The sequence below is a fragment of the Drosophila takahashii genome, chromosome 3R (genome assembly GCF_030179915.1).
Source record: "Drosophila takahashii strain IR98-3 E-12201 chromosome 3R, DtakHiC1v2, whole genome shotgun sequence".
NCBI classification, from domain to species: Eukaryota; Metazoa; Arthropoda; class Insecta; order Diptera; family Drosophilidae; genus Drosophila; species Drosophila takahashii.
Genome location: NC_091681.1, coordinates 4,189,925 through 4,217,435, shown reverse-complemented (window position 1 = coordinate 4,217,435; position 27,511 = coordinate 4,189,925). Strand labels below are relative to the sequence as shown.

Genomic DNA, 27,511 nt, shown 5'->3' with positions numbered 1-27,511 from the left:
TTTGTACGAGGCTAATGTTAGCTTGAAGTACTGCCAGTTTGCGTCCTCATTTCCTGCCTGCATCTGCAGTTTGATCTGAGGATTGATAGTTGTTGGGTCCATCAGGTGGGTTTTTTCTTCCCTCTTGGTTTCCCTATGGGGCATGCAACTTTGAAGGCCGAGTTGCACGCTTCTTTGAAAATAGGAGGATATTCGTCTGGGATTAGCAAAGCCGACCGGCATGGGTGAATCAAGGGACAATATTGTTTCTATGTATCTATGGTCAGACAGGGAGTGTTCATCGGAGACGAACCAGTTTATTACTGCACTTACCAGAGAGTCCGATACCAACGTTAGATCTACGATCGTTTGGCACGCTTTGGTTATGAAGGTGGGGACATTTCCCCTATTACATAAGAATAAGTTCGAATCGAGTATTACTATAAAAGAGTAGATGTCGATTTGCGTCAAGTTCCCCCCGCCCAAACCATAAGACCTAAAATTCTGGGAAAAATTGGGTCTGAATCGTGTGTTAGAGGAGGTGTGCACTAAGAAAGGATTTTTTAAAATTCGGCTCCTAAGGACTCTCGATTAAAACATGAACCATTCCCACAGTTTTCTACCAAACAAGTTGATATTTTTATTTTAAGCTTTATTTGTGGAAATCTTTAAAAGCCCAGAAGATAACCGTAAGTCGGTTGGGGGTAATAAATTTTTTTTTTCCGGACCGATTATGCGATCAAATCCGTCAATCAGTAAGGTTTTTTTTTTTTTTTTGACCCACGGTTGATTTTATATGATTTTTTTGTAAGATTGCGGGGGTTGCTGGGGCCTCTTAATTTTAATTCAATTTATTTATTTGTTTTATCCCGATGTTACAAGACTAGGTCTTATCGGTCACTTTGAAACATTAATATTAGTGTATTAAAGAACAAATAGTTACATTTAACATTAAATAATTAAAATTAAACAGATAGAGTGTAATAGCAATAGTATAATGATGATGTTGTGCTTTTCAAATAATTGGTAAGATCTTTTTTAAAATGCGTTGCGTTCCTTAGGTTTTTAATATTATTAGGAAGGTCATTCCAGTAGCGTATAGCCTGAACGAAAAAATGTTTTTCGGCTATTGATAGCTTTATCCTTTTGGAGATTAAATTATTAGTCCGAGAAGACGTTGCCAATTGCAAGTGCTCCATCAAGTAAGGGGGTTCGTTGGATATAACGACTTTGTAGCGTATAGCCTGAACGAAAAAATGTTTTTCGGCTATTGATAGCTTTATCCTTTTGGAGATTAAATTATAAGTCCGAGAAGACGTTGCCAATAGCAAGTGCTCCATCAAGTAAGAGGTTCGTTGGATATAACGACTTTGTGGAGAAATAGAAGGGTTTTAAGTTTAATCCATGACTCAAAGCATAGTCCAAAGATGTTCGTAGCGTGTCTTGTAACGTGGTCCCTACGGTTCAGGTTAAAAATATATCGACCAATCGAATTAAACGCTACTCTGAGTCTTCGCATGCTTAAAGCATCACAGTATGAAAAGATTTCCATGCCGTTAAAGAGAACCGGGATTAAACAAGTCTTCGCCACCAGCATCCTGATGTTCTGAGGGATAAGTTTCTGGGATAAGGAAAACTGTCTAAGCATGCCAAACGTTTTTCCAGTAGCTTTAATGATTTGATTGGTCCAAGTTAAGGTTGTATTGAATTCGATTCCTAAATTTTTTGGCACCACGTTGTTTTTGTTTTTTGTATGCTTCGGCTGTTCGCAGCACTCACGAACGAATTCGGAACACAGCTCTCAAAAAAACAACGTGAACAGAAGCAGAGCGAGAGAGCAGAGAGAGAGTCATTTTAAGCAAAAGAGAGGCGGCCAATGTTTTTTTTTCTGGTTTGGAAACACCTGATTAAAATTTTACTATTTGGATACCAGAACGTATAATTTAATAGATGCAATTCTTAGTCAAAGTGTGAAGCTAGCCCGTGAAATGCATAAGAAGATTTTGGTTTGATTGGTTTTCACATTTGAATGTAAGAAACGCAATGACACACAAACACATAGACAAATTGGCATGTACATAAGTATGTGATCATTAAATTAGGATAAAACGCCTAATGTATGCAATTCTAAATCAAAATGTGTATGTATCCCATAAAATATTCAGAAGTTGTAGTTTCTGGGCTCTACTCTAAAACTGTAAAGAAATTAGAAAAACTATTGAGATATGCGTATACACACATTCATATGAACATATGCATTTATGTACTTTAAAAATATAAAATGAAATATATGCGTCCATAAATAACATTCCAATTAAAGAAAAGGTCGTATTCGTTGACAATCTGGAAATTGTACCACCCAAAACGTACCTACAAAACTTTTTTCGTTCTTTTTTTTGTTTACCTACCGAATCTGCGATCGGATCCGCTTTTCGCTTAAAACATTGGCCTTTCATAGGTATTTGTGTGTTATTTTTAATATGTATTTTTTTTAAGTTTTTAAGGTTTTTGGGCTTTAGATCTGTTCGAAAAAACGGTAAAAAAAAATAGTACGAGTTTTTCTCTGCATTCGCTAAGCTAACAAAAATGATATATGTAGGCTACCAGAACGGTGGAGTTACGGTGCGAATAAGGTGAGGTTAGTGCGGGGTTAAGCGATTAAGGAGGTATTAGGTAGATTAGGGTAAAAGTAATTTAAAGAAATGGTGAAGGTAAGAAAGGTAAGGTTTGTTTGGGTCAAGGTGACAAACAAGTTTAAATAAGAAAAAGTGAAGTTAAAGTAAGTAAGTAAGGAAAAGTAAAATAAGTATAGTAGGGAAAATTTTTTTTTCAGGTGAGACTAAAGTTAGGTTAGCTAAGAAGAGGAAAGACTGGTACTAAGGTGGGTTAGGACGAGGAAATAGTGAAAAGAGCATTAAGGTGCTAAAAAAAGTGTGCCAAGAGTTAGAATAAAATAGTTGGGGTTAAGGTGAGGTAATATTTGGGTTAATGCGGTGTTAAGGTAAGGTATGTTATGGTTAGAAGGATTAGAATATTAGTGCGTTGTAGGTGGGTTTACTGTTTAGCTAAGGTTACGCGGGATTTTACTCTGATATTAATTTGAATTTGAATATATGAAAAAATCAGTAATACATGCGGACAACGTCGCTTCGGGTATTGCTAATCACTATGGACGGCAGTCCATGTAGTGACGAAGCGCACCAGGAGAGTGTGCGAAGGCGACTACTATTATATAGCCCCAAAATTGAAAATATGCTATAATAGTCCGATCGGAATGAGTAACACACCAATCGAAAGGTATTGCAAAAACTTAAAGGATTGCATCACAAAAGTTGATATCAGAACTTTTGTACGTTGAAGGTGCGATCGTCACTAGTTTTTTACCTCGTTTAGAGGTGTTTTTATTTGATTAGAAATCTAAAATAAATTTAGATATCCCCCATAATTTGGGTGCTACATTTAAAATTAACTTTTCGATTTAAAAAATCTAAAAAGCTGCTCCGATCGAGATGATTTTTTGGTAAATGGTTATTCTATGGCCCAAATGCTTAAGTTTAATTTTTTAAGTTTTTAACATTTTTTAAAGTATTTTTTACGAATTTATTTAGATTTTCTAAGTTTTTGCGTTGCATTTTGTGGGAGCCTGCCGAGAGAGCGAAACCCAGAGAGCGGATGGCAAGAGAGCGACGGCCGAGAGAGCAGCAGCCAAGAAAACTGACGAGGGGGAGGGGTAGTGCTGTGTGGAAGGGGGAGGGGAAAAGGGCAATTTAAGTTAAAATTTGTTTTGAATTTTAAAAACTTAAACTGCTGTTCCGATCAATATGATTTTCGATCAATAGTCAGTCCTGTAGATCAAATGCCTAGGTTTTATTTTTCAAAAAATATTTTTCATTTTGTAGCAGAAGTAAGAGTCTTATTTGTTTTCCACCATGGAAGAAGATAAAAAATTACTACAAATTCTGTAAACAAAGCCAAAATGTTTCCAAGTTAATTATTAATCTTAAGATTCGAACTCTTCATAAAATACGTATGTACATATGCTGTGTTCTGGGCTTATTCTGCCCATAGTTGAGAAGTACCATCCTTGCCCACTCAACCTTATTTTGCCATTCTGGCGAAGGCGTGGCGATGTTACTTCTGGCCTGAGAGCGCAGACTCTGGGCGGCAGTCCGTCTTTCCGCATATATATACATCTGCTACCACCAGTGGGTGGCCCGATCGCCTTGGCTGTGCCTACCGTTGCCTTTGGTGCTGTTGCTCCTGAGGCGGACGTATCGGCAGCCGGCTTTCTGCCACCCAGCACCCCCAATTTGGGATGTGGTCCTTTCCTGACCGTGCTGGTGTTTGAGTTGGAGCCAGTGCTCAGCATTTCTGTGGGTTTTTTTCAGAGTTCCCGTCTCTGTGTTATTATTAGTTTTGTTAGTTGATCCCACGAGTTGCATAGAAGCAATTATTTAGATGTGGTACTGCTTCGATGCAGAATACTCGCTGATTGTCCGGCACTGATTTTTTGCTGGGGCTTCCGTCCACGATTCCGTGGTTGACTTCCCGTCTCTGTGTTATTATTAGTTTTGTTAGTAGATCCCACGAGTTGCATAGAAGCAATTATTTAGATGTGGTACTGCTTCGATGCAGAATACTCGCTGATTGTCCGGCACTGATTTTTTGCTGGGGCTTCCGTCCACGATTCCGTGGTTGACTTCAACCACCAGCTTATTCACAGTTAACCTCCAGACCTAAAGGTCGTTCGCTATCCGCAACCCGCGACCCGCTCGGTGGCCCCAGCCAGGCGGCTTCAGAACCATCTCACCAGTTCTTCAGGCCGAGTGTTTTTTGGCTAATGTTGAAGCATTTATAGTTAGTTATGAGCGGAAAATCATTTGCAAACAGGTTGCTATGAGTTGGTCAAAATGTAAGCTGTTCTGCGTACGAAAACATCAATGTTTGCAGCAAAGACTCAGAATACGTTCTGCACTTCGTAAATAATAACTACTATTATTTAAAAGTGTACTATGTACTGCTATAAAATTCCAACGTTGCTACAAATTACCAAAACAGCAGACATTTGGATTTGTTTAAAAATTTGCCACATGTAACTTGGCTAGACAGAGGCGTAGTATGAGCGGAGTGTGCGGTACGGGGGTTACGCTCTCCCGCAGTCAGCAATATTTATGCATACTCGTTATAGGATATGTTATAAATGTTCAGATATGTTTTTTAACTATTATCTTAATCTATTTATTGTATTATTCTATAAGAGAATTAGGAGTACGCAATTTTACGACAGTTTTCCCGAGTTGAAATCCCCTTCGTTAATGTTGAGCTGAGCACCGAGAAAACATCGCCTAACTATCGCATAAAAGAGCCCGTCAAAGTCCGTCAAAATTGGATGGCGGACGAACTGGGAAATTTTCGGAACGGCAAAACCTTACGGACCATCCGTTTAACGGATGGTAGATGGTGTATGGAGCTCTGTGGGAAGACCCTATAAAGCGAGGATCCAGAATGGTACTTTCCGCATAAAGTTCATTTTTTCCAAAGTCCTTAAATTTATTGGCCAATTTGCTTTGCAATTCCTCGACAACCGATGCAACCAAGGAATTTTCGGAAGATATGTTTTTTAATACGTATTTATATTTATTAGACATAGTACAGATGGACCGGAAGTAGAATTGGCTTACGACCAATGCAAACGCACACTCCAGCGAAAAAGGAAACCCGTTATGCCGAAATCGCCAACTACTTTTGACGAGTTAAAGCATGCGTACAATATTGACGACAATATGAAACAGTTTGGCATGACAAAGGCAAACCCTGCAAAGGTCTTTTTGAAATACATTCATCAGTCGGAATCATTTTCGTATGTTATTTTTGCATCGGAAAAAATCATTTCAATAATGGAAGATCACATCGCCGTCAAAGATCGACATTTCCTTATGGATGCCACTTTCAAGGTGTGCCCCTTCGGCGCTTTTAAACAGCTCCTCATCATATACGTGAAATATATGGAAAAGGTAATGTATAAAGTTTTTGTTGCGTTTATTTTTATATAATTTTGTTTGTTGTTTTTTTTTATAGATAACACCTTTTATTTTCGTTTTGATGTCCAGAAAGACCGAAGTGTGCTATCAGCATTTATTTACATATATCGATTGTAATATTTGTAGCCTGGCAGGAGGATCTTACATTTCGGATTATGAAAAGGCCATGCGCAATGCAATCAGAAATTTGCAGCCCTCCACAAAATTTTTCGCATGCTGGTTCCACTTCTGCCAGGCATGCAAAAAAAATGCGAAGAAAATACCTGGATTTAAAGTGGAACTGAAGCGAAACAAGATTTTTTCTGCAATGTTCATGAAATTTCTTCATCTGCCATTGCTGCCTCCCAGTTTGATCAGGGTGCGTGTCATAACGCCCGGTGTCATAGGGCCCGCGGGCGCTATGACACACTAAAAACGCCCTTTCAAAAAATGTCATAGTGCCCCAATATTTTTCTTCTACCACATTTCTCATTGCTACCCTGCAGGAAAAGGAATCAGTTTTGGACTATTAAAATACTAGTTGGGTCAAGAAGGTTAACTAGTTCAAGTTATGTCCATTTCCTTGTAACGAAGTGGTCCATTTTTCATATGCTTGTCGTCGGAAACAACTAGTCCATTTGCTACTAGTTTTGCACTAGTGACTGTTAACCAATTTATGGTTACAGCTGTTAAACTACACTAAAAAAAATATTTTCACGAAAAAAAATAAAAATTAATCTTTAAACCATCAAGTGATTGGATTTCACTAGTACTGGACGATGCCTAACTTGACGCTCTCCTAGTTTAGTATCCAATTAATAGGCGCGGTCCTTAGAGAATTTCTGATAATTATTATGTAATCAAATACAGTAAATGATAATTAAATGGAATTAAAACAAACTTACTTTTTTTGAGGCAAGTCGCCCTCTCTAGGACTTGAACCCGGGACCTTTGGATTTGTAGACACACTAACTGATTGAGCCATACACGCATCACATTTTGTATTGCCCTAACAAGGTTTATAAATTTTAGTGTGACATAAATCAAAAACAGTGATTTTTCACATATATATTGCCTCGGACAGATTAAACTAAGTTTAAAATAAAACTAAAGCATCACCTAGCAAACAAAAAACAAAAAAAAATGTACAGAGACTAGGGATTGAACCGAGGACCTCGAGTGTTTGATTTGTTTAGTGTTAAATTTCCCAAGACATTTACACTCTAGGCTATATTTTTGGATCATATGTGTTTCATTTGCAACTAGTTAAATTCCAGTTGCCTTTTAACTAGACCCTAACATGTATTTGTTCTACCAGTTAAATATTTTTAAGGTTTTTTTTGTTAGAAAGGTACTAGTCCGAGACAAGTTTCTTTTTTACTAGTTTTGTATTAATCATTTTTTCGACTAGCACAAATTTTCTAGACCCTGTGTAGTCCAAATGCATTCAGACAAATTCCGGTTGCTTTATTTTAGTTGTATTACTAGTTGTTTTTCAGACTAGTTCGCATTTTTCCTGCAGGGTAAATTATTCTACACAACTGATTACTGTATTGCCTCTATGTTACTCGTATTTACAAGTATTTCAATAAAATGTTATATAAGGCGCAGACAAAAATTTGTTTGAATAAAAGTGCAAGCCGCAATGTTGTTTACTGCGCGCGATCAACCTGAATACGACTTCTTTACTTATATAAAGAATCTAAACTAATCGGCCCTGTTCTAGTTTTCACTTCCGAAAGATTCACACGGAATCGAATTTCCCAGACCTGTTCCAGGACTCCGAAAGAACTGCAAGGATTCAAACTGCAAGGATTCAAATATAACGCCCGAGGGCGTTATGACATGCACCCGTTTGATCATTCAAATTTTCTCTGATCTTAAATCTGAAGCAAATTTTGTAAACAAGAAGCTATTTTCACAATTTTTGGTGTACTTTGATATGCAGTGGCTTAAATCGGTAAGAAAATATTTTTGATATACGTATTTTATTTGTCCTTTTTTACTATTTACAACTTTATTTTTTTTAACAATTTAAACAATAGAAATTATATTAATAAATTAAAAATAAATAATTCTCGTTATTTTTAAAAAAGGAAGGACCTGACCGTATTTCGGTATTTAAAAGATCGACAATGACAACCAGCTCTGTGGAGGCATATAATTTAAATTTGGGAAAAAAGATGAACTCCAAAGGACATTTTTTCAAATTTGTTAAGTTCCTAAAAGATGCGGAATATGAAAAAAGTAGAGAGTAAGCCCTATTATTTCAAAACGGAGGAGTGGGAAATGCACCTTAAAAGCGCCATTTAAGGGTAAGTTCCCATATACTGATTTAAATTAAAACAAGAACGGAAAAAGCTTCGGCAAGCCAAACTTTAAATACCCTGGCAGCTATTGCTAAATTTAAATATTCTTAAAATATCAATATTTGGATTTATATGTTTATGTTTATGTGTATGTTTAAAAGCATTGAAGCTATGGCAATTTTTAGCTACATTTTGTGATTGTTCCTATGGCAGCTATATGAAATCGTAGTGAGATTTTATTTTCATTTAAAGCGTTATTTTGAAATTCAAAACCATTACTTTGTTAAAAAGACTTTTTTTAAAAACAAAAGTTAAATTTTTCTCTACTTTTTATACCCGTTACTCGTAGAGTAAAAGGGTATATTAGATTCGTGCAAAAGTATGTAACAGCTAGAAGGAAGCGGTTCCGACCCCATAAAGTATATATATTCGTGATCAGGGGCACTAGCCGAGTCGATCTAGCCATGTCCGTCTGTCCGTCTCTCCGTCTGTATGAACGCTGAGATCTCAGAAACTACAAAAGCTAGAAGGTTGAGATTTCCCACACATATTCTTTGGCTTCCTACGCAGCGCAAGTTTATTTTAGCCGAGCGCCACGCCCCCTCTAACGTTCACAATCGCCCACTAACGATTTCAAAATGGGTCCTGCGCCCACATCTTTAAAGATTTCCGAGAAGTATAAATGTAATTTTGTTGTGTATATTTATACCTATCGAAATGTAAAAGACATTTTTTAAATCGGACCATTCATTAAAAAGTTATACGCAATCAAAATTTATATATCTATCTCCCTCGCACTCCCTTTAGCTGAGGTTCAAATATTAGATAGTCGGGACATTAACCCGAGTACAGCGTTCACACTCCCTCTAGCTGAGTGACGGGTATTAGATAGTCGGGACACCAACCCGACTATAGCGTTCTCTCTTGTTTTTTTTTATTTCGATAATAATAAATTTATAAACATATATATGTATATACAGTGTATATTATACACATATGTATAAATAGAGTGTACAAAATGTAAATATATATTCTTAATATACGTATATATTCCTTTAAGATATACATGTATCAGATGTCTAATGTATATATACCTATATATGTATATATATATACCTATATATGTGCATATATACCTATATATTTATATATGTATATATGTATATATATTAGGGCGGGTCGATTTGTATGGGGCCGAAAAACGTGATGAATCGTATAGGGGGAACGTAATCTTTGAAGGATTCTAAGCCATACTGGCGAACATACTTATGGTCTAAAATGACGTTTGACCCCCCCAAACGCGAATGAAAAAAAACTGCTTTTTTTGAGGAAAATATCATAGTAGTAGAAATAAAAAATTTGAAATTGATATTCAGTAAGATATCTGTGCTGACTACTATGATATTTTTCTCAAAAGAGCAGTATTTCTCATTCGCGTTTGGGGGGTCAAATGTCATTTTAGACCATAAGTATGTTCGCCAGTATGGCTTAGAATCCTTTAAAGATTACGATCCCTCTAACGATTTTTGGGGTCCCAAATCGACCCACCCTAATATATATACCTATATATGTATGGTATACACATTTTTAAACGACATAATTTCGCGCGATCTTATGTCGTTTGGCAGCGATATAATTTCTCGGCAGGAGAAATTATGTCGTTTTTTCCTCGGAGGACTTATGTCACTTTTAAACGTCATAAGTTCTCCACAAGTAATTTTTAAACGACACAATTTCGCGCGATCTTATGACGTTAAGCAGCGACATAATTTCTCGGCCGAAGCTAGCTTCCTTTCTTGTTTATTATTATTTAAGAATTTCGAATTAAATTAAACATGAATCGGACGACTATTTTATATAGCTTCCATTCCTATGGGATGTAATTTTAATGTCAAAATAGTACAAGATTTAGCATTTTCAATTTAATAGGAATGATCTGCAAGGGTATATAAGAGTATATTATACCCGTTTTTTGTAGAATAGAAGGCTATATTATATTCTTGTAAAAATATGTAACAGGTAGAAGGAAGCGTCTCCGACCCTTTAAAGTATATATAGATCAGGATCTTTAGCCGAGTCAATCTAGCCATGTCCGTTTGTCCGTCCATCTGACAGTCTGTCTATCTGGATGAACGCTGAGATCTCGAAACCAATAAAAGCTAGAAGTTTGGCATTTTGCATGCAGATTCTAGGAGTTCCTACGCAGCGCAAGTTTTTTTTCAAAAAGGTGCCATGTTCCCTCTAATGCCCACAAACTGCGGCGCCCAGTTTTGATGCTATTATGAAAACTGTAACTGATATGTAATTTTATCGCCAATACCTATCGATTGGCCTAATAAAAGTTTGCCATCTAGCGGATGGAACCGCTGACAATGCAAGCAAAACTGCTGGTGCGAATTCAAATGGATTATTATGTCTTTTATGACACCCTCTGGTCACTCTAATTCCAAATACGTTAATTGAAAATCTTAATTATTTTAAATTGGGCGCGCGAAAAACATACAAGAAAGTTGTTTAGCTGAATAACGGGTATTTAATAGTCGAGGCACTCGACTATTTAATTGTCCCTTTATTTTAAATATTTTTTTATGATATAAAAACTTTTATTTAAACGGCATAATGGTATATAATAATAATATAAGTAATTTTAATTTAAACTAAGAACATAATCCGTTTCCACATTGCAGCACATTAAAGCAAACGGTGCAAACTCTGACTGGTTTGTTAATTCCGAATTTTAGAATGGGTACATCGTTACTGGAACATTTGGAGCAAAGCACCCGTCCACAATGCCGACTTAAAATATAACATAGAAAAACATAATAATACAATTGTTATAATGTGACTGATTCCGTTCTTACCAATGATGTTTTCTCATCGTAATTGTAAACCTAGTTCTACACTCCTGGCATAGGTCACACTCTGACCACGGGGATTCTTGTGGCAATTGGTCCAATAATTTGTGAAGTAACTGATCCGTGGCCAACTTGAAATTAAAAATATTTACTCCATCTCTGTTTTCACTACCAAGGCACGCCCCTGCTTTCACAAGTATTTTACAAAGGGGCGATTGTCCTCTCATAAAGGAAAGTAGAAGTGGTGTATTACCGTCCATATCAGGAATGTTAATTGGATACTTTGGCATACACTCAAGAAATAACTCGCAAATAAGGGCGGCTGTATTATCCTCGACAACCCGGCACAATTCATGCATAGGATTTCGACCTTTTAAATTAGTTGCTTCTGCGTTTACTCTTGATTCAGTTAATAATTCACGTGCAATGAAAAACTGACCGCAGCGCACAGCAATGTGTAAAGCATTATTGCCATCAGCATCTGCTGCATCAAAGTCGGCATAGTTTTGAATCAAGGCAGAGACAGCAGGTAGATTTCCGCGTTCAATGGCGATATGCAGAGGCAATTTTTGGACAGCATCTCGCTCATTCATACGGGCTCCGGCTAAAATCAGATTTCTAGTAATCATTTCATTATGTGATGCTGCCGCCAGGTGTAAAGGCGTAGATTGATTGACGTCATGTACGCGCGAATTTACATCTACCTGAATAGATAGCAAAAATAACACACTTTCTAAATCATCTTTCATAATTGCTAAATGCAAAAAGTTTCGGCCGCGCAAGTCCATTTGCTCAGCTGCAGTTGGAAATCTATCTAAAATTCGTTGGGCAGCCTTATGATTACGGATGCCCAGAGCGGCTGCAAAGGGTGTGTTTCCGGTTCTATCACGTAGCTTTAGGTCTATAACAGGGTGACAAAGAAGAATGGATATTATCTCTTCATGTTGGTTTTCAATGGCTACATGAAGTGGAGATTTGTTTTCAGCGTCTACTATGTTAACATTAGCACCATGATCAATTAGACTCTTAAGAACTTTGGTGAGGCCCCACTGACAACATAAATGCAACGGAGATGACTTTTCTTGTGATACATCTGTACCCTCCCCGTTCGGGCCTGGCTGACGTGCAGAATCTAAATCGCATTGACTTTGAATTAGAAATATAGCTATAGATTCTTTGTTCTCATCAATGGCACGATGTAAAAGGGTTTGTTGACATCCTTCAGGTCCTTTATCCCAACAGTCAGTGTCTACACCGTGACGAACAAGTATTCGTGCCACATCTTCGTTTCCTAGTTCCAAAGCAGCCCATAATGGTGAAACTCCATTTTTATCGGATATTAATGCTATTCCTTTTGTGCAAAGAGCATCCAAAACTCTAGGTAAATCGTATTGGATCGATAAGTCCAATGCGGAATACTGATCATCTATTTATGGTATAAAATTATTAGAGGATTAGAGATTTTTATAAATTTATTTTTACCTGTGACAGCTGTAAAGTCTGCTCCTTGCTCTAGTAAGAATAATGATGTGTCACTATCTCTATTCTTGATTGATTGATGCAATAGTGTCAAATTATCTTTATTCTTCGCGTTGACATCTGAGCCTCCTCGTATAAGAATTGGAACCAGTTGAGTTCTATTAAGAGCTAAGCATCGGCTTAACGGAGAGTCACCATTAATGTCTTTACAATTGAAATCAACAACATCGTTTATATTGTTTTTCTGGTAAACAAAAACCTCCAAGGCTTCAACGGCATTAGCTTCCACTGCAATATGCAAAGCGGATTTTAAACCGCTATCAATGTGTTGTAAATTGCACGAAGCACCCTTAACAATCAACTTTTTTACTAAGTTTGGCATGTTTTTTAAAGCTGCAATATGTAATGCTGTTAAGCCACGTAAATTTATATGATCAAGATTGGAATAATCAGCCAAGAAAATTGATGCACGCTCCCCAGGGTGTCCGTTCAATGCAAAAACCTGTAGGAGGCTATCTCCCGTTTTTGTCTTAATAGATATTGGTTGTGCACCCATATTAATAAGCATTGAGGCTATTTTAAAATCGTGATCTAATGATAAACTAAGTTCCAAAGGACACTTTTCTTCGAAAGTGCGCAAGTTAATATCAATATTTGGCACTTTAAGCAAAAGCTTTACCATTTTTTCATTTTGCCTGATAATCGCTATGTGCAAAGGCGTTTCTCCTTTTATGTTTTGGATGTTTACGTTTGGATTTTTTTCTAAAATCCTTTTCCCAACATTTAATATTTCTGCGGCACTGTTGTTTTCCGTGTAATTACATATAATGTGTAAAGCAGTATCCAATGATGTTCTAAAAATTAAATTTAAAAATAAATTATTTTCGTAGATTTTATTTAGAGAACATTTACTTGGATGAAAGGTCTAAAAGACAGTTAAGATCCAAGAGGAAGTGTGCTGAGAAAGCGTCACCATTTCTTAAAGCAGCAATGAGGAGCGGGGACCCCTGTTGAAAAAAAATGTAGCAAATTAGAAAAATGTAGCAATTAATAATAAATGATGTTATTTTTATACCTCCATATCAACAGCATTTATGTTAGCCATTCCACTGTTCACCAGAGTCTGAGCGATTTTGTGATTTTTTGCCGATAAAGCCATTTGAAGAGGCAATAGACCATTTTCAGAAAAACTATTTACCACTTGTGCAAGCTAAAATGCATACAAAATAACAAACATATATTGCGAATTTTATCTGACTTGGTGTTGATTTATTTTATTTGACTTGAAAGGGATTCCTGTAATAAGGAAAACAACCTTTACGTTTGAGTTCTGAATAAAAACAGATTTTATTTCAATAAGTCTTTGCTTACGTAACTAACATAAAATTCTTATGCCTGAGCGGGAGCCTTATCAACGGTCTCCTGCAAGGCCACCCTTTGTGCAGTGTGAGAACTATATTTATGGTCAGGCTCAAGTGGCCTGTACTTAAGATTACAAGTGTTAGCAAACCACCCTTGTAGGGCTAGAATTACAGATCGTTATTTACGGCTCTAGATCAATTAACATATTGACATGTACTGAACTCGTACAAGAACAATTCCATATTACTGAGATGTGATACCTTACTCAACCAAAATACCAATAAGGAAATAACAAAACCGAATAAAGTGTTCTTTTTTTTTAAACATTTAACCAATTCATGCCAAAGTTTCAAAGAATTTAGGCCTGTAGATTTCTTTTAACATATTTTTAAAGAACATCGACCATCAGATACCCGTTATTCTGCGCCAGGCCTATTTAAAGGTCGTCCGCCGATCGACTGAAATAAACTTTCGCTGCGTAGGAACCCCTAGAACCTGCATGGTGAATCCCAACTTTTTATACCGATCTAACCATATCCGTCTGTCTGTATGAACGCTGAGATCTCGGAACCTACAAAAGCTAGAAGGTTAAGATTTTCCACACATATTCTTGGGCCTCTTACGCAGCGCAAGTTTATTTTAGCCGAGCGCCACGCCCCCTCTAACGCCGACAATCGCCCACTAACGATTTTTAAATGTGTCCTGCGCTCACATCTTTAAAGATTTCCGAGAAGTATAAATGCAATTTTGTTGTGTATATTTAGGTCAGACAGCAGAGTGTTCGATGAGCATGCAATTAAATAGAAAATAGAATTTGTATACCAATTTTCGATTTCAAATCTCAAGCTATCGTAGCAGACGAAAGGTACACTCAAAATAAATTTAACCCTAAATTTTAGAAAATCGCCATTAAAATTTCTTTTTTCTAAATACAAGAAAGTTATTTCTAAATCTAAGGAAATTTTTCTTAAGTCAAGAAAGTTTTCCTTAAATCCAGGAAGTTTTTCTTAAATGTAGAAAATGGTTACCATGAACTAAAATCACCCTAAAATCTAGAAAAAATGCCCTTAAAATTAGAAATTATTTTCTGAAAAATAGAAAGGCAAACGAAAATAATAAAATATTTTGGCAACACCTTTTCTAAAAATTAGTGCCCTAACCCTAAAATGAAACCAACCCTAAATAATAGAAACATTTTCTAAAAAGTAGAAATTTTTTCTAAAAAATAGAAATATTTGTTTTCACATGCTCTGGCACACCAAAATGTTCAATGCCAGAACTTGTCAGCTGCCGGCCGGCTGTACTCGTGGCGCAGACCGTTAAAGCACTTGGTTAGCAATCGAATCGACGCGGGTTCGAGTCCCAGAGCAAAATTTTTTAACCTTTTTTTTTATGTTATTTTATTTTTTTTTATTTATTTTCTTTTCTTTTTATTTATTTTTTTACTTTTTTTTATCTCTTTTTTTATTGATGGCAAGCGGTAAACTAAAAATAATTAGGTTTATATTCAGCTATTTACTATATACTACACATAATATAAATTGCATTAGCATAAATATATACATATGTATATACGTATACGCGAATGGTCAAAATTATGCAATTAGTATTCAAATGTGTTGTCCGCTTCACCCTTTACATACAATGCTCGGTTTGCCACAGCAAGTTTAAGTGCTACAATGGCCCAGTATGTAGGCCATTCGCTCCTCGCGCGGGAGACCCGGGTTCGATTCTCACGACGGACAAGTAAAAATTGTAAGTTTTTTTCATGAATATAAAATATTAACTAATCATAATTTCTACATTCCCAATCTTCCGCAGTCCCGTAGTCTACATTTACAACCACATTTGGCTTTGGTTAGATACGAAATCCAAGCGCAAATACATAATAATAAATACATAACCTTTAACATTCACAATATACATGACGCACAACGCCTGCATATGTATATAGGGAGGAGTACATAATATAAACGTATATACAAAAAAAATCATGATTGAACATGTTTTTTGCTTTGTTTTTAATTTCTATTTTTTAGGAAAATTTCCTAATTTTTAGAAATTTTTGCCCTTAAATTTAGTAAAATTACCTTAAAATTTAGAAATATGACGTCAAAAAAAATCAAAAATATAGAAAAATGTGACCCTAAAATTTAGGGCGAGCTTGTCTTGAAGACAAAAGTAGGGCGATTTCCTTGACTTTAGGGTTAATTTTATTTTGAGTGTAAATGGAGCTCAAGATAATGTAAGCATTAACATCCGAATCAAAATCACGCCACTCCAATCCCACGCTTATCGTGTCGCCAAATATTTTCCACTAAGCGCAGCATAATTGTATTTCATAATTATTGAAATTAGTAAAAAGCTTTCTTAAAGTTGAGCTTGAGGAAACTGCAAAAGAAAAGTTCTAAAAGCTCATATTCCGAGGCTTCTTCATAAATCTTATTTTGAACTCCAAGTCAGCGCAGATCGGGAACTCTATAATCGAAGTTAAATAATACAGATGTGAAACCTTATTAATAAGGGAAATCAAAAAGACAATAATGAACAGTTTTTAAAAATAAAAACTGTTTACCGTTTCCAAATTATCGTTACGGAACTCGCGTAGTTACTCACAAAATCGCGTAAAAGCAATCAAATCATAGACCCAAAAACAAAATAAAATTTAAAGGGGTTTCTATGTAAAATTTTTTAATCAATCATCAATAAGAAATATTAAAAAAAGTTAAGGGGGCAGATACATATAGAAAGCAAAAAAAATTCAATTTTTGTTTGTTATTTAAATTGGTAGTATAACTCTTTAAGAAAGTTTCACGAAGAAATTCGAACTATTTTGGAACTTATTCCAGTATGACGGCACCCATCTTCCTTGCGTTTTTCTCGAAACCATGTGTTCCTCAGCTGCGGATCGTGTATCTCAAAAAGTAATGCTTCGATCATCATGCTGCTTTTACGGAAATGTTTGTAATGAAATTGCCCACTGTCTGAACCGACTTTATGTAGAAATTTGCACGTTGAAGTATTTTTTAAAAAGCAATAACAACAAGAAAAATAAGAAAAAAAATTATTTTTGACTTTAAAAGAGTGCTCCAACCAGAGTTTTTGAGATATTCTACGTATGTTAGGTTCAGACAGTTTCTACATTATCTCTCAACAAAATAAATTTGGTTTCACAAAAATCGGATCCACACAGCGACCTGTAGACGATCCGCAGCTGACCTACTTTTTTTAAGAAAGGGGCTTACATAAAAATTCCCACGGCCACCATTTTAAAAGTTACAAAAAAATAAAATTGGTTTAAATTATATAAGAACTATGTAATCAACATGCCAAGTTGCAAACTTCCAGCACAAACCCTTATTGTTAAAAAAAAAAATCGTGAAAAACTTGAAAAATTTTTAGGTGTATATGTATCTCCACCCTTAAGTCAAGAAATTTAACAAAACGCTGTCAAGTGAAGCAAAAAAATATATTAAAAAAGTTTAATCAAGAAATTAAACAAAACGCTGTCAAGTAAAGCAAACAAATATTTTAAAAAGTTAAATCAAAAAATTAAACAAAACGCTGTCAAGTGAAGCAAACAAATATATTAAAAAAGTTAAATCAAAATATTAAACAAAAAGTTCCAATTACTTAAGTGAAGCAAATGGATAAAACAAAAACAACAATTAAAAACAAAAAATCATAAAGAATTGCCGAGATTCAACGAAAAAAACGTTCTAATAAATAATTCTACAAAAAGAAAAAAAAAACCAAAAAAATTAAAAAAAAAAACAAGCCAAGAAGGAAGACAAACCCAGAGAAACCCAAAGACGAAAAACTAAAAGCCAAGAAAGAAGATATATAAGAAAGAAAGACCCCCCTACAAGAAGAGATAAAAAATTTAAAATCATTACTAGAAACTAAATCTAATTTGGTGACAGAATACAAAGATGAACAAATAGATGAAAATATTTCATCCGTCCCCCAATTTTCAGGGAGCTTAGAAAACTACGTAGGATGGAGAGAAGTAGCCGAAACTGCAATGGGATTGTATGTCCGAAAGAGCCGAAGATATTTCGCAGCTCTAACGATTCTAAGAAATAAAATCATAGGAAAGGCTAACGACACACTGACAAATCACGGAACCGTACTAAATCTCGACGCTATTCTAGCCAGACTGGACTTTGTCTTTAGCGACAAAAGACCACATAATCGAAAAAGAATTAGGTGTCCTTTCTCAAGGTTAACATTCAGTAATAGACTTTTATAATTTCGTTAATAAAAAACTTACTAAACATTTAATAAATAAAACCATAATGACTCATGGAAAAGATAATCCTATAACAAGAGAATCAAACCTAAAACATCGTCAGATTAAGAGTTTTCATAACCGGCCTCAACGGCCCAATATCGGGAATTTTATTTTCACTAAATCCACCAGACTTGCCAAACGCATTAGCTAGAGTGCAAGAAATGGAAAGCAACCAAATGAGAGCCCAATTCGCTAGTCGATATAGCGCAGCTCCGCGTCAGGCAACTGATTATTTTATACCTTATAATTCATACTATAAAAACAAGAGAACGCTATAGTCGGGTGCCCCGACTATCAGATACCCGTTACTCAGCTAAAGGGAATGCGAAGGAGATGGAGATAAAAACTTTGATCCGCCGTAACTTTTTAACGAATGGTCCGATTTAAAAAATGTCTTCTACATTTCGATAGTTATTGATAAACACAACAAAACGGCATTTGTACTTTTCCAAAATATTGAAATTTTTAAAATCGTATATAAGCGATTGTGGGCGTTAGAGGGGGCGTGGTACCCCTTTGAAACAAACTTGCGCTGCGTAGTAACTCCTAGAATCTGCATGCAAAATGTCAATCTTCTAGCTTTTATAGTTTCCGAGATCTCAGCGTTCATACGGACAGACAGACAGACAGACAGACAGACGGACAGACAGACGGACAGACGGACATGGCTAGATCGACTCGGCTAGTGATCCTGATCAAGAATATATATAGTTTATAGGGTCGGAAACGCTTCCTTCTACCTGTTACATACTTTTGCACGAATCGAATATACACTTTTACTCTACGAGTAACGGGTATAATAATTACCAAAATCAAGGGAATCATCTAAGATTAAATCGAAATAAGGAAAATTATCAAGAAAACAATAACCACTTCCAAAATATCAACAATTATCAACAAAGAAACAATTATCAAAATAATAACAATCAAAAGGCTAATTTTAATAATAATAATAACCAAAATAATAATAACCAAAATAATAATAACCAAAATAATAATAACCAAAATTCCAACTTTCATAATAATAATTACCAAAATAATAATTATCAAAATCATAATTTTCAAAATAATAATTATCAAAATAATAAATAACATAATAAATACTAATAACATAATAACTATAACAACAACTTCCGTTATAATAACAACAAGCCAAACTACAATGTATGGGCCCAATCTCGAAAGATTATAAAATGAAAGACCGATTTTTAGGGGGATGCGACCACAGCCTAAACTCAGGGGTGCTCAAAACTACCTTATGGCAGTGCAGTTACAAACACCATTAAAAGTAAAACACACGCACGCAAGTAACAAGTCACACACAGTCATAAAAAAGACAACCACACTTTGCATTGTGAGTTGAGGAGAAAAAAAAAGTTCAATGGAATTTGTTGTTGGCTTGGCTCGCTCTTATCTATTACGGATAGCGACAAAGAGGACTCGAGGTGTGCATAGGCAAGCATTGCGAGTGCACTGCCGTATGCTTAGTGCTATTACAAAAACAATTGTGCTCGTGTGCCATAGGACTGAGCACCCCTGGCCTAAACCATAAGAGCTAGAGCAGCCAATTTTTTTCACAGTATTCCATTGGGGGCGTAGGCGCCCACTAAGGTCCGACATGTCCCCCCAGTGGCCCCAAACAGCTCCAATATCCATATTTAGAGTAAAAAATCGTTAGATTTACTTAAGCTTAACTTCTAAAGTGGTTGGAATTTCGAAATTTTGATTTTGCAGAATTTTAGGTCTTGAAAGGGCCTAATCACTATGGACGGAAGTCCATGTAGTGACGAAGCGCACTAGGAGAGTGTGCGAAGACGACTACTATTATATAGCCGCAAAATTGAAAATCTGCTATAATAGTCCGATCGGAATGAGTAACACACCAATCGAAAGGTATTTCAAAAACTTAAAGGATTGCATACCAAGACTTTAAGAAAATCAATTGGCTTGGGAGAGAGAGCGGTGAAAGTGAAAATGTGAAAATTTCGAAATTTGGAGCTGTTGGGGCCGGTGGGGATAAATGCCCCTCGCAATGTTTTAGTTGTGTTCCTATTGAAAATACCCGTCGAATGAGGGGTCATATGATAAAATCCGACGCTCCGTTCAAAAGTTATAGCCAAAATAAGATTTTCTTCGTCTTCCCAAAATGAAAATTTTATTCTGTTTGTCAGTTTGTTAGTTTGTCCAAAACATATTTTTTAAGTTTTGAAAATTTGATATGACGTTCATCACATCGATATAAAAAACTTTTGTTCTACCACTTTTCGAAAAACTCGCTAGTTTAGCGGGAAAACAGCTATAAATAGCTGAAATTCGGAAAGCAGTAACTTCTATACTACTAAAGCTACATCTCGTTTGAAAGGTTTTTTTAAATGCTATAAACGCCTTCTATGAGCAATTTGTGTAAATGTAATAGTTAAAAAAATATTAACAAAATAAAATTTTTTAAAACTTTTTTTTTAGCTTTTTTTTATTTTTCTCAAAAACGGGTAAATTTTAGGTAGCGTTCTTATTTAGTCGCATCTAAAATCATTTTTCGTCACAAAAGTTGATATCAGAACTTTTGTACGTTGAAGGTGCGATCGTCACTAGTTTTTCACCTCGTTTAGAGGTGTTTTTATTTGATTAGAAATCTAAATTAAATTTAGATATCCCCCATAATTTGGGTGCTACATCACTATGGACGGCAGTCCATGTAGTGACGAAGCGCACCAGGAGAGTGTGCGAAGGCGACTACTATATATACACGAAGAAATGAAAATCTACTGTGATGGTCCGATCATAATGAATGATACACCTATCGAATTTAAAATTAACTTTTCGATTTAAAAAATCTAAAAAGCTGCTCCGATCGAGATGATTTTTTGGTAAATGGTTATTCTATGGCCCAAATGCTTAGGTTTAATTTTTTAAGTTTTTAACATTTTTTTAAGTATTTTTTACGAATTTATTTAGATTTTCTAAGTTTTTGCGTTGCATTTTGTGGGAGCCTGCCGAGAGAACGAAACCCAGAGAGCGGATGGCAAGAGAGCGACGGCCGAGAGAGCAGCAGCCAAGAAAACTGACGAGGGGGAGGGGTAGTGCTGTGTGGAAGGGGGAGGGGAAAAGGGCAATTTAAGTTAAAATTTGTTTTGAATTTTAAAAACTTAAACTGCTGTTCCGATCAATATGATTTTCGATCAATAGTCAGTCCTGTAGATCAAATGCCTAGGTTTCATTTTTCAAAAAATATTTTTCATTTTGTAGCAGAAGTAAGAGTCTTATTTAATTTCCACCATGGAAGAAGATAAAAAATTACTACAAATTCTGTAAACAAAGCCAAAATGTTTCCAAGTTAATTATTAATCTTAAGATTCGAACTCTTCATAAAATACGTATGTACAATGTACATTAGCATATTAGGAAATGTTTTGATTTGTACAATGCAATACATACACACAATGTGTGCTTATGTTTCTACTTGAAAGTACATAATGTGCTTAAATACAATTAAAATTATTCATTTCCTTTCAGCCAATGCAAAATTGGAAGAGTTTAAAATTAATAATTATACTGTGCAGCATTTTTAGTGCTTTTTAAATTTACCTCGATGGATGCTATATTTTTGGATTCGTTACGAATTCCCAAGTTAAATTGCGTTTTCCAAAAAGTTCCCCGACGCAAGGATTCTTAGCAAAAGGACCTCAAAGTTCGAAAAATGCTGAAATTGGCCAACTTTTCGGAGCACTCAGAGGCAAACAGTTTCATGGTTTGATTCGATGTTAGTTTTTTAAAAGATACACTTTATCTTTCAAACCCCTAGAGTAATTTTAGGATTTTTATACCCTTGTAGAGGGTATTATAATTTCAGTCAGATGTTTGCAACGCAGTGAAGGAGACGTTTCCGACCACATAAAGTATATATATTCTTGATCAGCACCAATAGCCGAGTCTATCTAGCCATGTCCGTCTGTCCGTCTGTCCGTTTCTATGCGAACTAGTCTCTCAGTTTTAAAGCTATCGCGATGAAACTTTCCCGAAGGTCTTCTTTCTATTGCAGGTAGTACATATGTCGGAGCGAGCCGGATCGGACCACTATATCTTAAGGCTCCCAAACAAATATAAGAAAATTCATTGTAACTTTGTAGGAAGTAGGCGTTTTGATTCTTGACTACTTAAAAACAAAATTGAAATAAATCGAAACGCTGAATCTGGAATCCCTGGAACTGCACCGAGTGAGTATTCTTTTATCTACAAGGGTATATAAGCTTCGGCTGGCCGAAGGTAGCTTCCTTTCTTGTTATTATTTATTTATTCATCAAACTTTTAAGAACACAAGGCGGCAACACTACTACTATTTTGACAGCAGATGTATGTTTTTAAGTTTTTTGACTATGTTTTCTGGAATTTGTTTCTGCCATAAAAAAAATCCCCAAAATATTTTAGGTATGGGGTTTGAAAGATAAAGGGTGTATCTTTTAAAAAACTTTAACATCGAATCAAACCATGCATCCATTTGCCTCTGAGAGCTCCGCAAAGTTGGCCAATTTCAGCATTTTTCGAACTTTGAGGTCCTTTTGCTAAGAATCCTTGCGTCGGGGAACTTTTTGGAAAACGCAGTTTAACTTGGGAATTCGTAACGAATCCAAAAATATAGCATCCTTCGAGGTAAATTTTTGATACTGCATAGTGCTGTCAATCAAATGTGGAATCGGAAAATAATAAGTTACTTCGCTACTTTTGTATGGGATGTCAATCTTTTCGTGTGTGTACAAATGTTTTCGTTTTATTCAAAACAATAAATTTAAAAATAAAAAAGTCCAATTTACAAACAAGTGTACATTTGTGCGCAAACTAAAATTGCATTGATAACATTGTAACTGATAGAAGGTATAAAAATTCACTACTTTTACTTAGATCGCATTAATTTATTATATAGCTCTACCAGTAGCCTTCGGATTCTCTCTCTGGAAGAATCTTCTAGAAAGGTTGTTTACGCAAAGGTTTTCAACAAACGCGCAAATAAGATATAAGAAAGTCCTGACAACCTAATTTCCTAACTGCAAACTAATTTTGAGCGAACGAAGTCGCTCCGGGTATAGCTAGTCTAATTATAATCCTCAACAAAAAATTTAACCAATGGAAATAAATCCTAGTATCCAAGTTTCTAACAGAAATCAGAACTCTTATAACGATCAACCGAATCCAGCAGGAAATTATAATCAAAACCAATACAGAGATAATAATAGAAACACTAACTATAATCAATCTTCTAATAACAATCAAACGGACCCGGCAAACAAAAGCGTTGCTACCGGAACTTCCGCTCAACCAAAAAATAAACAAATAAGAGTTAATAATATTCAAGAGGACCATTTTTTAGGGGAGAACAACGAATAGGCCTACCACACATATTTAGAGCTCAAAGAAGCTGGGTTGACAAAAATGAAATTTATGAAATTTGAATAGCGGAATCGTTTGCCCATCTTTTGCCCATGTTTGCCCACCAATTAGTTTTTTTTGCCCACGTCCAGTTTTCGAGATATAAAATTTCGAAAATTTTCGAAAATTTCGAAAGTTACAAATTTTTGGAATTCGATTTTTTTTTTAATCGTAAGAGAATCGTTTGCCCACGTTTGCCCACCTTTTAGAATTTTGAAAAAATTTCTACTTCAAAAGTTATCTTAATTATAAGTTTTTCCTTAAGAAAAAATCGTTTGCCCACCCTTTAAAACTGAATATTTTTGGAAAAAAAAACGTTTGCCCACCTCTTAAAACTAAAAAATATTGACTGCCCACCCTTTAAAAATACATTTTTATAAAAACAAACGTTTGCCCCCCACTTAAAAATAAAAAATATTGACTGCCCACCCTTTAAAAATACATTTTTATAAAAACAAACGTTTGCCCACCTCTTAAAACTAAAAAATATTCACTGCCCACCCTTTAAAAATACATTTTTAAAAAAACAAACGTTTGCCCACCTCTTAAAACTAAAAAATATTCACTGCCCACCCCTTAAAACTAAATATTAATGAAAATAATCGTTTGCCCACCCCTTAAAACTAAAAAATATTCACTGCCCACCCCTTAAAACTAATTTTATATAAAAACCATCGTTTGCCCACCTCTTAAAACTAAAAAATATTGACTGCCCACCTCTTAAATTTAAATTTTTTTCAAATTTTGTTGTATGGAATTGTTTGTCTATCGTTTGTCCACCCTTTAGAATTTTGAAAAAGTCAAAACTTTAGAAAATACAATGTGCATAAAGTTAGCAATGCAACTTTTGAAAATGCAAATTTTTTTCTATCGACAATTTGCCGTTATTTTTCCGTAAATTATTCGTGAAAGAACAAAATTTGCCGCTCAATTGTTTTTAAAATTATGAGATGTTCTGCTGAGTTGATATCAACTTAGCAAAATTTCCAAAATCTTTTTTAATAGGAATTTGCAGTTATTTATCCGTAAATGATTTGCGAAAGAAAAAATTTAGTTGCTCTTGCTTTAACATTTTTTTTTTTTAAACATAATTGCTCTGAATTATTTGAAAAATTCAACCTTTTGATTTTCGAAAATTTTCGAAATCCCATATTTTTGAAACTGGACGTTGACAAAAAAAACTAAAAGGTGGTCAAACGTGGACAAACGATTCCCATATTAAAAATTCGAAATTTTAATTTTACCCGACCCAGCTTCTCTGAGCTGGTAATCGGTTTAAAAACATTTTTAAATTAAATTTTAAGAGGCTGGCAGTCAATATTTTTTAGTTTTAAGAGGTGGGCAAACGTTTCTTTTTATAAAAATGTATTTTTAAAGGGTGGGCAGTCAATATTTTTTAGTTTTAAGGGGTGAGCAAACGTTTGTTTTTATAAAAATTTATTTTTAAAGGGTGGGCAGTCAATATTTTTTAATTTTAAGAGGTGGGCAAACGATGGTTTTTATATAAAATTAGTTTTAAAGGGTGGGCAGTGAATATTTTTTAGTTTTAAGAGGTGGGCAAACGATGGTTTTTATATAAAATTAGTTTTAAGGGGTGGGCAAACGATTATTTTCATTAATATTTAGTTTTAAGGGGTGGGCAGTGATTATTTTTTAGTTTTAAGAGGTGGGCAAACGTTTGTTTTTATAAAAATGTATTTTGAAAGGGTGGGCAGTCAATATTTTTTAGTTTTAAGAGGTGGGCAAACGATGGTTTTTATATAAAATTAGTTTTAAGGGGTGGGCAGTGAATATTTTTTAGTTTTAAGGGGTGGGCAAACGTTTCTTTTTATAAAAATGTATTTTTAAAGGGTGGGCAGTCATTATTTTTTATTTTTAAGAGGTGGGCAAACGATGGTTATACCCGTTACTCGTAGAGTAAAAGGGTATATTAGATTCGTGCAAAAGTATGTAACAGGTAGAAGGAAGCGTTTCCGACCCCATAAAGTATATATATTCTTGATCAGGGTCACTAGCCGAGTCGATCTAGCCATGTCCGTCTGTCCGTCTGTCCGTCTGTCCGTCTGTCCGTCTGTCCGTCTGTCCGTCTGTCTGTCCGTCTGTCTGTCTGTATGAACGCTGAGATCTCAGAAACTACAAAAGCTAGAAGGTTGAGATTTCCCACACATATTCTTTGGCTTCCTACGCAGCGCAAGTTTATTTTAGCCGAGCGCCACGCCCCCTCTAACGCCCACAATCCTTCACTAACGATTTTAAAATGGGTCCTGCGCCCACATCTTTAAAGATTTCCGAGAAGTATAAATGCAATTTTGTTGTGTATATTTATACCTATCGAAATGTAGAAGACATTTTTCAAATCGGACCATTCATTAAAAAGTTATACGCAATCAAAAATTATATATCTATCTCCCTCGCACTCCCTTTAGCTGAGTTACGATTATTAGTCGGGACACCAACCCGACACAGCGTTCGCACTCCCTTTAGCTGAGTGACGGGTATTAGATAGTCGGGACAACAACCCGACTATAGCGTTCTCTCTTGTTTTTATATAAAATTAGTTTTAAGGGGTGGGCAGTGAATATTTTTTAGTTTTAAAGGGTGGGCAAACGATTATTTTCATTAATATTTAGTTTTAAGGGGTGGGCAGTGAATATTTTTTAGTTTTAAGATGTGGGCAAACGTTTGTTTTTATAAAAATGTATTTTTAAAGGGTGGGCAGTCAATATTTTTTAGTTTTAAGAGGTGGGCAAACGTTTGTTTTTATAAAAATGTATTTTTAAAGGGTGGGCAGTCAATATTTTTTATTTTTAAGTGGGGGGCAAACGTTTGTTTTTATAAAAATGTATTTTTAAAGGGTGGGCAGTCAATATTTTTTAGTTTTAAGATGTGGGCAAACGTTTGTTTTTATAAAAATGTATTTTTAAAGGGTGGGCAGTCAATATTTTTTAGTTTTAAGAGGTGGGCAAACGTTTTTTTCCAAAAATATTCAGTTTTAAAGGGTGGGCAAACCATTTTTTTCTTAAGGAAAAACTTATAATTAAGATAACTTTTGAAGTATAAATTTTTTCAAAATTCTAAAAGGTGGGCAAACGTGGGCAAACGATTCTCTTACGATTAAAAAAAAAATCGAATTCCAAAAATTTGTAACTTTCGAAATTTTCGAAAATTTTCGAAATTTTATATCTCGAAAACTGGACGTGGGCAAAAAAAACTAATTGGTGGGCAAACATGGGCAAAAGATGGGCAAACGATTCCGCTATTCAAATTTCAAAAATTTCATTTTTGTCAACCCAGATTCTTTGAGCTCATATTTAGATATGATTCAAAAATTAATAAAACATGTAATTGACACTGGTGCGATGGCCTACTACATTAGAAAAGGAATCTATAAAAATGGAATAGAATTACCTATTTATAAATGGGTATCTACAGTTAATTAAATTTTATCATAATATAACAATTTTTAATAAGAAACACATTTTTTACGAAATGGAAGGACTGAAATCAGACCTTTTGGTAGGATATAATCTATTAAGAGAAATAAGTGCGATTATCGATACTGCGAAAGACACTCTAAAATACAACCCTAGTCAAAAGTATTTTCACGAATTTGAATGTTAACTGTACTCATATTTTGAACTTATAATATAAACATTTTGGAACCTTTGGAAAGAGCACTTCAATTCCGTTTAAATGACTCAAAAATTTTTTTAACCCATTAAGCACCCTTTGAAAAGTGGGCAAATTATACTATTTTTTTTGAAAGTCAAATTTTCAACTTTTTTTCTGGGG

At 35.1% G+C, this 27,511-nt stretch overlaps 1 protein-coding gene across 2 annotated transcripts in view; it reads right to left on the bottom strand.

Moving 5' to 3' along the window:
* Window positions 1–27,511, bottom strand: part of LOC138913375 (phenoloxidase-activating factor 2) — a 166,559-nt gene that overhangs the window by 76,490 nt on the left and 62,558 nt on the right. The window contains exons 3-7 of one of the 2 annotated variants that reach the window (XM_070216937.1): window positions 13,718–13,852; window positions 13,555–13,649; window positions 12,646–13,496; window positions 11,170–12,589; window positions 10,889–11,104 (exon numbers count right to left, since the gene is read on the bottom strand). The exons of the other annotated variant lie outside the window; for it this stretch is intronic. Of the exons in view, the coding sequence (XP_070073038.1) occupies window positions 10,966–11,104; window positions 11,170–12,589; window positions 12,646–13,496; window positions 13,555–13,649; window positions 13,718–13,852 (2,640 nt within the window). The 3' untranslated portion in view covers window positions 10,889–10,965. Of the gene's footprint in view, window positions 1–10,888; window positions 11,105–11,169; window positions 12,590–12,645; window positions 13,497–13,554; window positions 13,650–13,717; window positions 13,853–27,511 lie in introns of those variants that run through there. 2 annotated transcript variants of the gene reach the window in all.